Source organism: Rattus rattus, chromosome X, assembly GCF_011064425.1.
Source record: "Rattus rattus isolate New Zealand chromosome X, Rrattus_CSIRO_v1, whole genome shotgun sequence".
Taxonomy (NCBI): Eukaryota; Metazoa; Chordata; class Mammalia; order Rodentia; family Muridae; genus Rattus; species Rattus rattus.
Genome location: NC_046172.1, coordinates 110,225,761 through 110,238,061, shown reverse-complemented (window position 1 = coordinate 110,238,061; position 12,301 = coordinate 110,225,761). Strand labels below are relative to the sequence as shown.

Genomic DNA, 12,301 nt, shown 5'->3' with positions numbered 1-12,301 from the left:
ACTGACTAGAAAGGGAGTCCCATGAGGACCAGGTTGATTGGAAAAAAACCAAAACCAAGAGCACACACATTAAAAACTGAGTACCTTCCGCACTCTCTCTGATTGCCCTCATTTTGAACTAACTGAAATTGAACTGTAAGAACCAAACTGAGAGAGGGAAAAAGGGAGTGGGGAGAGGAGAAGCAGATAGGAGAGGAATCTGAATCAATCTCTCCCCAGTGACTCTCTCCCCCAGAAATATTAAATTCAAAGCCCGCAACAACCAAAACCAAAAAGACACAAAGAAACCTGGGAGCAGCCAAATTTCACTAATTACAAGTAACCGGAAAGAGTGAGCTAGGAGTCTCGAGTATAGACCATTTGAAAAGAAATGCATGCTATCACTTGTAAAAGATCACTAATGAAATATTTCCAAGGGGTGGCCCTGGTGAGCCTGCTTCAAAAGCCAAGACCCACTTGCAGATAACAGTGTCCATCTACCTAAGACAGTATCCTAGTGAAGTATGTGTTCTCTTTAGGAAGTCGAATCCCTCTACTCTCCCAGTCTTCTTCACACTGTATATTGCTTGGAAGTCCTGTGTTCGTAGTCCAGATAAGATAAACTTCGGCCCAGATTTAAATAGATCAATGGAGAGGTTGAATTTGAGAGGTATCTATCTCCTGAACCCAAGGGTACCCTGGAAAATGGAAGTAACAAGCAACCCCTTCTACCCCACCCACCCACCGTCTGACCCAACACACAAACACATTCACAACCCCATGGTGGTTCTTGAAATGGAAGAGGAAGGAGGAGGCAGGCATCTTGCATTAGACACAGTTTAATCACCTTCAAATAGATTAAAAGTCGTGGTTTGCACCCCTCCCTGTCCCCGTAAGTCATCCAGACAAGACCCTGGCTTAGAAAGAGAAAAACACAGGTGCTCTAGGAAATATAGCCACATATAATACATAGATCTTCTTCCCTGAAGTAGCGCAGGTCCTGAGCAGAGCAGCCTGGGGGGCTACAGTCCACCCCCAGGATGAAGTGGCCCTTGGACTCTGCCGGTGGAAGTGCTGGAAGAGTAGGGGCTTGGATGAAGCCCCTGGTGTGGTTACCATTGCCAGAGGTGGGCTGAGGCCTTGGAGTGGGATACCCGGGAGGGCAGCAGTGCTGGGCTTTCCCTCACTCAGCCAAGGCTTAATGGAAGTACTGTCTAGCCTTTCTCTCTCTCTTTTTTGAGGGATGAAGAGGGAGAGGAGGAGAGAAGGGGAGGAGGAGAGGAGGAGAAGAGGAGAGGAGAGGAGGGAGAGCCTCTCTGTGCCTTAGCTTCCCCATTTGTGCATTCATGGCCTCTGTAGGCCTTACACAAGAAGTCTGAGGGGTAGTGTTTAAGTGAGCACTCAGGCTTCCCCTGAGGAAAAGGAACCAGCAAAGTGCAGACTTTTATTCCTGCCAATCCTGCTCCCAGTGGAAGCAGGAGTCAAAAGGAGAAAATGAAAGTGGACTAATGAGCAAAGAGGGGAGATGAGACAGAGAGTGTGAGGGGCTGTATTGTTGGCATCTCATCAATGCTTATTGAGAACAGCACAAGCATTGAAGTTTCTGGAGAACCTATGAGAAATGTATTATTTCTACCATGACTACTTATCTATAGCATCTAATGGGGGAAAGAGTGGGACTTGGATGTTAGAAAGTAGATGAGGGGCAGGGAGAAAAGAGAAGCTACAGAAATAAATACAAGTGGAAGGTACCTGCCCTATTCCTAAAGGGATTGGCTGGCAATGCTGGCACTTTGGAGCCAGGAGAATCCTCCAGCGCCCCTCTCCAAGCCTCATTAGTTCTGAAGGAGTCAAGAGCCCAGTTAGGATTCCCTGGCCAGAGGTCTCTGTGACTGCCTCTGGATTTGGGACATGCAGCAGCTGGAAAGGACTTTGAGTCAGCCTTGAGACTCTGTAGCCCCAAAAAGAGGCCAATGACCCCCAGCAGGAGAGCTAGGATCTGGAGGGAAGAGAAGGAGAGTCCAAGGACACCTTGTGGCTGAGACAATGGGAAACCAGTGCCATGTCCCAAGAGACCCATTTGTCCAGTTACCAATGTGACTGGCATCTTCTGCCACTGTCTTAAGTCCAAACATTAAAAAAAAAGTTTGCAGCAAGAAAATGCCAGTGTGTAGTTGGGTGACTAAAGACCAAAGAAAAACCGTAATAAGGGACAGCTTATTTGCTCTCTGTCTTGGGTTGATCGTCTCCCCTGAAATCTCTCATAGCCCTAATGAAACACAAACAAAAGTCTCTTCCATAGAGAGGCTACTTCTCAGCTTCGGTTGCCTCCTGTGGTGGCTCTGGGGGCTCTGGAGGTGGCATCTCTTCAGGAGTGCTACTGTCCTCAGGCATCTCATTAGAGTTCATATGATCTGTTGAGGCCTGAGAAGTAAAAGATATCAGAGTCAACACAGAGTTCTCTCTCTCTCTCTCTCTCTCTCTCTCTCTCTCTCTCTCTCTCTCTCTCTCTCTCTCTCTCTCTCTCTCTAGTCTAAATGCAGATGATCCAAAGGTATTGAGTTCTTCCTCGAAAACCTTCAACCACGGTGACATTAAAGCTACACAGCCAAGGTCACCAATGTCAGCCCCAAGACCAGGTTCTCATCATCTTAGCCAGAATGCACCTGCACCTTATTTAAGATCTATCCTTAACTGTTATGGACAGATGTTTCTACTATTATTAACAATGATAATAACATAAAACATAAATAATTATATGCAAGCACACCCACCGCAACAGAATTATTATACCGTTCTTGTTTAACAAGGTCTGACCCAACAGTTTTCAATCCTGGTTCTGTCATAACAGGGAATTTATTAGCCCAAACCAATGAAAGTGGTCTCAAATGATACATATGGTTTAAAATGTCTCCTGATTCTTTTTTTCCAATGTTTATTTCCATTTTACTGCATTGGTATTTAGCCAGTATATATGTCTGTGTGAAGGTGCTGGGTCCCCCGGAGCTGGAGTTACAGACAGTTGTGAGCTATCATGTGTGTGGTGTGAATTGAACCCAGGCCCTCTGGAAGAGTAGCCACTGCTCTTAACCACTGAGCCATCTCTACAGGCCCCTGCTAAATGATTCTAAAATACATCCTCTCTTATATTCAACGGAGAACCTCTAACCTATACTGTTATTATTTGGGACCAGTCTCATTAGAAAAATGATATCGAAGATGATCACAGTAACATGGAAACACACTTGCTGTCCCTTAAAATGCAAAGGTCACACTTGGCGGGAGAGGATAATAACCTTACAAAAAGTATGCACATAAAATAAGATGCTATTTTGAAATAAAGTTTTAATCTAAAAATCTATTAGAATGAAAACAGGTTTGGCTAGGTTTCAGAATATGACTACTATACAAATATTAATTGTGTTTTTCTACACTCTTAATGAGTGATGCAAAATGAAATGAGGAAATCAAGAACAAAATAGTTATGTAACAAAAGATACATTTAAAACTACAGCATCAAAGGAAGCCAAGATAAAAAATAAAACAAACAAACAAACCAAAAAAACCAGTCCAAGCTTTCTGGTTCCCTTCCTACCTGTCAGAGAGTTACTGTCTCACTACATCATGACATGGGAGCAGGAATGTCAGTAAGGGGAACAGATATGGGTTTTTTCTGTGCTTTCTCTCCCTCTCCTTCTCCCTCTACCTCTCCCTCCCCTCCCACCTCCCCACCCCTCCCTCCCTCTCCCTGCCTGCCTGCCTGTCTGTCTGTCTGTGTCTTTCCTCTGAGTGTAGGTGTGTATGTGCGTGTGTATGTGTTGGAAGTACCCTAGCACTGAGCTCCATCTTCAGCAAAAGATTGCCATGTTAATGGCTCAGAAAGTGTGCCATGGCAGCAAAGTTCCTCGAATTGACCTATAGAGTCAATGTGATCTCTATCAAAATTCCAGCTAGCTTCTTCAAAGAAACTAAAAAGCTTTAAGATAATCCTAAGGTCCATTCAGGATTTCAAGGAACCACGAATAGCCAAAAAACAAAGAGGAAAAAGAAGAATAAAGCTGAAGAAATAGCACTTCCTGTTTTCAAAACTGTTCAGTGCTAAAGCAACAGACAAATTGTATTATAGGCACAAGAACAGAAATATAGATCAACAGACTGTAACTGAGAGTCCGGAAATAAACACACATTTAAGTCAATTGATTTTCTACAAGAGTGTCAAGATAATGGCATAGACTTTTCAACAAATGGTAGAAAAAGAACCAGATACCCACAGACAAAAATAACTAAATAAATGTGTGTTCTCTACTTCTTACCATGTATAAAAATCAACCCAAAACAGATCAAAAATATAAATGTAAAAGCTAAAACTACAAAACTCGTAGAAGAATCAGGGGAATACCTGTTCACAACCTTAGATTAGGTAACAGTTTCTTAGACATGGCACCAAAACACGCGCAATAAAAGAGAAATTGATATACACTAAGACAGCACACATGGGCTATAGGGATGACTCAGTGGGTAATGTGCTTGCTGGGTAAACACGAGGACCTGAGTTTAATTCTTAAGACCCAGGGCTGCGGCAAATCAAGAGTGGTGGCATGCTTTTCTAATCCCAGCAGTGGCACATGGCAGGGTCACTGGGGTTTGATACACAGCCAGTAAACTCTATTTGGTGAGCTCCAGGCCAGTCAGAGAGGCTCCCTAAACACACACACACACACACACACACACACACACACACACACACACACACACGCACACGCACACGCACACGCACACGCACACGCACACGCACACGCACACGCACACTCACACACATGCATACATATGCATGCATGCACACACATTCACATGGGGGTGGGGGGAAAAGCAAACAAAAGATTTGAATAAATTTTTCACTTGGGAAGATATACAAATGACTAATACTCAAATGGAAAGATGTATGCATCATTAGTCATCAAAGAAATGCAAATCAAAGCCACAGTGAGATAACACTCCACATCTACAGAGGCTAAAATAGAAATGATCAGATAATCCATCAGATACTTCTAGTGGGAACGAGGAAATGGTGCAACCACTTTGGAAAGCATCTCAGCAGCGTCTCAAAAGATGTTAATATTTAATTTCTGTAGTAGAGAGTTACCACCTCTCTCAGTAATTTCACTCCGAGGACTATAGCCAAGAAAAATGAAAGCCTATGTCCATGCAAAAACTTGCACAGAGATGCTCACAGCAGCACTGCTTATAATATCCAAAAAGGTGGAAAAGTCACTTGCCGAGTAAACATGATGGCTTAAGTTTGATTTCTGTGAGAAAACTCTTTAAAAATTGTCACCTGACCCCCACACGTGTGCTGTGACATACCATGCCTAGGCTCGCACATACATGCCACATAAACACACACCATAGTAATGATAACTAAAATTTTAGAAATAAAAAACAAAATGTGGAAACGGTGAATGGACAGATACAACATGGTGTATCCGTGTGAGAGGATATGAGTCTGCTATATAAAGGAATGAAGTACTGCCACATATAACACAGATCAGCATTGAAGTATTATGCCTGGGCCTGGAGACCTCATTGGTAGAGTGCTTGCCTAGCATGTATGAGGCCCTGGGATCCATCCCTATACCATACCATAACACACACACACACACACACACACACACACACACACACACACACGGTATCTTGGTGAGGAGGGAGTTATACAAGGTTTCTTAACACAGAGGATAAGGAATTTTTTTTTTATTTAATTGTGACAAACATATAAGCATTTACTAAGGAACTGCATATTTTAAACAGGCATCATATGGTATGTACGTTGTATCTCAATAAAGGTCTTAGAAGGAAATTTCAAATTTCTAGGAACATATTTTGTGAAATATATCTTGCCCTAGGTGCCTGGGAGAATGCTTACATGTACAGTATACCAATGTAAGTATATCACTAACCGACCTAACATGCTCCTCTGTCCACAGCTTGGCCCCTTTTATGTTTCCCTAATCAAGCTACTCGCCACACACACAGTGATGCTCTGGTTTCTTCTCCCTCATGTCCACCCAACAGGAAATGCTCTCCCGGCAGGACTTCATTCAACTTGCTCACTGGTGTAGCCCTAGCACCTATGAAAGTAGTTGGCACCAAATAACTGATCAATATGTGTCTAAGGAATGAGTAAATCTTCATCTGTGTCAACGGTACACTGATCTGAAAGCGGTATCAGGACATAATCAGAGACAGGGAAGCTGAAGAAATCAGGATACAACATCGCAGTTATATTTTGAAGCTGTCTAGTGGGCCTACAGGGTCTCTATCACCTACACAGCGACACTTACTGGGCTCTGTGGCAAGAGGCTACTGCTGGTCTCTTGAGTACTTGGAGGTCGACTTCCACTTTCCTCCAGTGGCAAAATACCCCTCCGATCCAGGACACTGACAGAAACAGAAGAACGAATCAAAGACTTGACATGCACTTGTCTATCAGCTCAGTTCCCCCTGAACCTTGGTCTGTGCATCAGAAAGCACAAACATGCCTTCAGCAATCTGTCCTGACCCCAGCACACATCTGTCCTCCATTTACTCCTCCACAAACTGGAGGATGTCACATTAATCAGGGAACAAACAAACAACACAGCCAGCCCATGGTTTTATGGCTCATGTAGATATGGTGCCGTGTGACAACTCCTAGGAAGACTTAGTTGATATCAAGAAGTTCCATGCAGAAGAATGCAGCAGAGCAGGCAAGGGGATGGGTTTGAGTAGTTCATCTAAGAGCATCCAGGGCATTACTGTTACTTGAGTACCTTGGGGGCAAGGGGCCACAAAGCACTTCACAGCAGTTCTTCACAATGTTTCCATGACTGTACGGATTCTGCACACGGTTCTTCCCTGTCCACGATCCTTTGATCTGCAAGATACAAGCCAGGGCTTACATTGAAAAAGTCTGCTGTAGAAACACGGGCAGTATGGGTTAATGAAGAACTGCAAGAGGCAATAATTACACAATAAACTGAATGCACTACATGTCACTGCCCTGTACACTCAAAACAGTTAAAGGTGTCACACACCCTGGAAGCCTAGAACTTGGGAGGCCAAGGATGGGATTCTGGGTGCTAGGGCAACCTAGTCCACAGAGTAGTCTCAAAAGCCCACAAAAATAAATTAAGAAAAGAATTGTAAATGGTTAAGATGGTATGGATGCTGTATGGCGTATACATTTTTAAACAAAATTAATGAAAAGAAAATAGGGGCCAGGGAGAGAGTTCAGTGGATTAAAAAAAAAAAGGCATTTGCCACCAAGCCTGACAGGTTGTCATTAAGACCCACAGGATAAAAGGAGAGAACCAAAGTGTCCTCTGATATTCCACAGTGCAGTTGTGTGTGCACATGTGCACAGATTAATAAATCTAGTTGGCAAAAGAAATAGTTGAACATGAAAATATAAGAGTAAAAAACCCACAAATGTACATGTTCTATTTTTATCTTAAAATACAGTGTACATATGAACTCACAGGGACCATGACAGCATACACAAGACTTGCACAAAATGCCAGCACAGAGAAAGGATAGTAAGTTCTACCAGGAACCAAGAAGCTATTTACAATTGATGCCTGCAGGGAAAGGAACAGTCCGTCCTCTCCAGTGGGGTGTCCTTGGATATAAGAACCACACTCCAGGGTAGGCCCCACCCATGCCCAGGAGTGGTTGGACTCACAAACAGACTCTGTGTTTTGTTTTGCGAGCTGTGAGAGTGTGCCTTTTGTTTTGTTTTACTTTTGGTCTAGAATTTTGGGGTTTTTGATTTTTTTTCTTTCTTTTAAGAGAAAAAGACTATGAAATCAGGTGGATATGGAGGTGGGGAAGATCTGGGATAAGTTGAGGGAAGAGAAAAATATGGCCAAAATATATAGTACAAAAACCATTAAATAAAAATGAAATTTAAACTATAGTGTATATGGAAACAAATGAGATGAAACCTACACAAGTTTAGAAGAGTATAAATCATGTCATTAACAAAAGCGATAGGTAGAAGGTAAAGTTACAGGCATTTATTCATTTCTTCAACTCTATTTTCTCATTATCCATAATGAACATGAATTGGCAGTTCCTTAAAAGTAAATATTTATTTGGTGCATTTATCCTTCTCCATTCCAAATTTAGAAGCACCAACTACCCTTTTTGATCTTGTTGATTGCCTGCTCTGAGACTAGGTCTAGCTATGTCAGTCAAGTAAGCCTCTTTGTCACTACGCAGCTCAGAACAGCCTTCCCCTTGACGTTTTCCTGTTTCAGTCTCTCTAGCAAGGGAATTGGAGTGTTTGATCACACTAGGGCTTTGACTAGTCTTTAAGTACCTATAACTAGTCAAAGACATGTCTATCCAATTTTTCAACCTCTTCCTAATGTTCTACGACATTCCACTCCAAAAAAGGCTGTCTGCCTTTTATTTAACCATCTCCCAATCCACGTTTTTTCCCCCATTTGTCTCATCCTTCCAGGCCCTGGACACATGCTTGCTTTCCTAGCAGGTAATAAGGAGATGAGCAGTGGAGAGAAGGATACAGAGCAGGGAGAGAAGGTTGACTCACGTCTTCATTGGTAGTCTGGTTGAGAGCCACAAGGAAAGTGTGAAATCCAGTCAGCCCCACAACAGACCAGAGAGTGAAGAAGCAAATGAGGACTTCCAGAACAGTGAGGTTAGGTTAAGGAATGTTGGAGAACGTATGGTAGGTATGGGACCTGATGTTTCATTTCAGATTCGTGAGATCAGTCACACCCTCTTTAACTTTCAGAACAAGTACCACAGAAAGCCAAATTATGTGCCTATAACTACAGATGAATTCTAAACTTCACTGAATAGATCCCTTATGAAAGTTAATGCATTTCTGTTTATTCACTATGAATAAATAAATCTCTAGCATTCACAGTGTGTATCATTTGCCTGTTTGTCATTGGTTCTCTGCAGAGGACATTGAGGAAGATGCCAAAGCTAAACAATGTTGCCCACCACTGTTCATGGAAATCCCACCAAGAATAAACGTTTTAAATGAAAAAAATCAGTGGGATGGAAACAAGACGTGGTTTATCCAAATCTCTTCTAAATCCCCTTTTCAGAAATGTAGGCACTGCACAAAATAAGCCTTCACTGAAACAAGAGGGCAGGGCTTCTAGTACATAGCACAAAAGCGCACTGCCATAGAGAGCAGTCAGCTAGAGGAGTCAAGGCCGAGTCTACACGGACCCTTGTAGGGCAGGAGGACTCAAGAAAGAGGTGAGGGGTAAGCCTCCCTTAGAGTCCTGACAAGTTTCCGTTCTAGTTGCTAACACTAGGACTACACTTGTTAATTTTAGGCTTTGGCATTCACTGACGTCTGGAAAACTAGATAGTGGGAGAGCTGCAGGCAGAAAACATGCTGGCAAGCAGTTTCCGACGGCTTCACACGGACGAACTGCCAGGGAGGATATGTTCCAGGAGTTTCTTTCAATGTCTCCAGGAAGCCAATTTTCAAGGATTCTGTGAAATTGGGAAGAGGAGCAGAAGGAAAATTTAGTGACTTTAGTAGGAAAAAAATAATATATATATATCCATCCTTATCAACTACCCACTTCCTCATCTCCCTGTCCTGTGCTATATACTCTGACAAGAGAGAGGGTCCCACTAGGGCAAGGGTATAGAGTTTCCCTTTTACCTACAAGCTGGTGGCTGGGTAAACATCCCCAACATACTCCAATGCTTAGGCACTGGACCAGAGCCGAGAGAAACCAAGCTGAGAGAGGTTCCCTTTCCCCTTCCCAGGCCCCAAATATAGACATGTAGTCAGATGATAACAGATGAAAGAAACTAGAAGTCCCCAAGAAAAACCTTCTTCTCATCTATGCCCCTTCCTTGTGTGATATCCAGCTTAGAGCGCCTCCCTTTTCAAGACCACTTGCTTAGCTCCACACTCTACCTGTCCTTAAGTGGTGTGTGTGTGTGTGTGTGTGTGTGTGTGTGTGTGTGTGTGTGTGTGTGTGTGTGTGTGTGTGTGTGTGCACATGTAAACATGTGGGTGTGTGTTTTCCATCTCAAGTATACCCTGATCCACTCACAGGTATATCTTAGGAGACAGAATGAGAGGGTGTGTAGAGACAAATACATACCCAACCTTCTGAATCACTTCAGAACCACCTGGTACTCTGGATGTGGCTCAGAAATTATGGGCTCATTCTTGCCAGCAGATGGCCAGAGAGAAGGCCAGAATAATCAGTAAATATCTACCAATGTAAGCTGAGATTTGTAGTTCAGCTCAAGAGCAGACAATACTACTTGCTTCTGTCTGCCCCTGAGCAATGTACCACCCACCATAAATCCAACTTCCCCTAAGCTCCTCTCAGGCCTTTCCCCGCCCATTGTCAGCACAGTGACAGTGCTGTGTATACTCACTGAGGGCCACATAGACGATGTTAAAGGCGAAGACATAAATTGTGAGGAGGGAGAGAGAGAGGATGAAGAGGTAGAAGTAGCGGTAGTTCCTCTTTCCAACACAGTTTCCCACCCAGGGGCAGTGATGGTCGAAGCGCTCTATGGGAGAAAGAGAGCTCAATGCCAAACCTTGAACAAGAGCAAGCCTACCTACCACCCACACAGAACTCAAGGAGCTGGGCACACCTTTAATCCCAGCACCTGGGAGGCAGAGGCAGGAGGATCTCTTGAGTTTGAGGCCAGCCTAGTCATATAGTGTGTTCTAGGCCAGCCAGAACTACATAGTGAGACTTGTCTGAAAGAAAGAGAGGGAGGAAGGGTGGCAGAGAGGGAGGGAGGGAGGAGTTGACATTCTTTATCAAAATGTTTTCACCACTAGCTCCTTCAATCTTGTGATGACTAATCTTTCAGCCTGACAATATCAGGAATCAACTAAAACTCAAGCCTGTAGGGGATTTTCTTAATCAGATTACTTGGGCCAGGAAGACTCACCCTAAATGTGGGCCACATAAAAGAACATGGAAAAAAGAACATAAACTAAAAACCAGACTGACTGAACATAGGCTGAAGACCAGAAATTCTCTAGGAATCCCCCAGGATTCTAGCACCAAACTGAGACTGCTGGCACACATCCAGTCTCATGAACTGAACAACTACTTGGCCTTTTTATAAGGGAACAGCCACTATTGGACTAGCCAGACCATAGTCTGTAAGACATTCCGATACAGATACACACATATATTTATTCTATCAGCTATGTCTTTTAACCCTGACTAAACAAATCTTCACAACTACACTTAATGCCAGTTAAAAAGATATTTTCTCACTTGACTGATCAAGAGACAAAGGCTTTTTAAACAATCCAGTGATCTGAGTTACTCTGTCAGTTAAGGGCAGAGGCATTGCTTTTCCCTATAAAAAATCTTAGCAGATGGACCTACTAAATTCAGAAAATAAATTTGAAAAATTAGTACCATGAATTTTTTGACCTATATTTATTAAATATATAAATCAACAATATACTATTCTTAAAATGGTATGGCATAATTCAATGAAACAGAACACAGAAACAATCTCTGGACTATGTAAGAATTTACCATCTAATAAACACCATTATAAAAGGTAAGTATGATTTCATGAATAATTATGAACAATGGGCCAATTGGCAGAAAATAAAATTAATTTTTTTTTCACACTATTTTTGCCAAAATAAATTCAGATGAATTAGTCATTGTACATAAAAAACAAGTTTAGATCACAAAATAATGACAAAGAACAGATATAGGATTTTTCCAAGCACGTAAGTAATACAATAAAATAGTGGATGGAGGAAAAACTGGTTTTACTCAGGAGGCAGAGGCAGGAGCAGTACTGCGAGTTTAAAACCAGTCTGGTCTACCTAGCAAGCTTCCAGAAACGCAGGACAAAATAAGAGAAACCCTGTCTCAGAAAACTAATAAACAAAGTCTCTAACTTTTAAACAAAATGCTTTTTGTACATTAAAAATTCTAGACAACCAGTGCAATGGCTCAGCGGCAACAGGCACTAAGTTTGCAAGCCAGACAACCGGAGTTGGCTCCCCAGAGCTCACAGAAAGGTAGGAGTGAATCAATCCATAAAGTTGTCCTCTGACCTCTACACACATAGCATAGCACACAAGCCCCACCCACATCACACACACACACACACACCCAAAGCATTCTCTCTTTCACTCTCTAAACAATAAAAGAAAAAAATTAGAGAGAAAAAACCCATCTATACACATATATCTGCCTGATTTTATGAGAAGTCTTTTTAAATCAATAAAAAAGATACTTCCTCAAGAAAGGTACCAAAGGCTACCCGAAATTTATTA

General features: G+C 42.5%; 1 protein-coding gene across 2 annotated transcripts in view; it reads right to left on the bottom strand.

Moving 5' to 3' along the window:
• Nucleotides 1–800: 800 nt before the first annotated feature.
• The window catches only part of Zdhhc9 (zinc finger DHHC-type palmitoyltransferase 9), a 35,364-nt gene continuing 23,863 nt past the window's right edge, over nt 801–12,301 (bottom strand). For both annotated transcript variants that reach the window (XM_032889704.1, XM_032889705.1), the window contains exons 5-10: nt 10,408–10,545; nt 9,450–9,498; nt 8,573–8,675; nt 6,789–6,892; nt 6,321–6,417; nt 801–2,403 (exon numbers count right to left, since the gene is read on the bottom strand). In XM_032889704.1, coding sequence (XP_032745595.1) covers nt 2,287–2,403; nt 6,321–6,417; nt 6,789–6,892; nt 8,573–8,675; nt 9,450–9,498; nt 10,408–10,545 — 608 coding nt within the window. In that variant the 3' untranslated portion in view covers nt 801–2,286. The remainder of the gene's footprint in view (nt 2,404–6,320; nt 6,418–6,788; nt 6,893–8,572; nt 8,676–9,449; nt 9,499–10,407; nt 10,546–12,301) is intronic.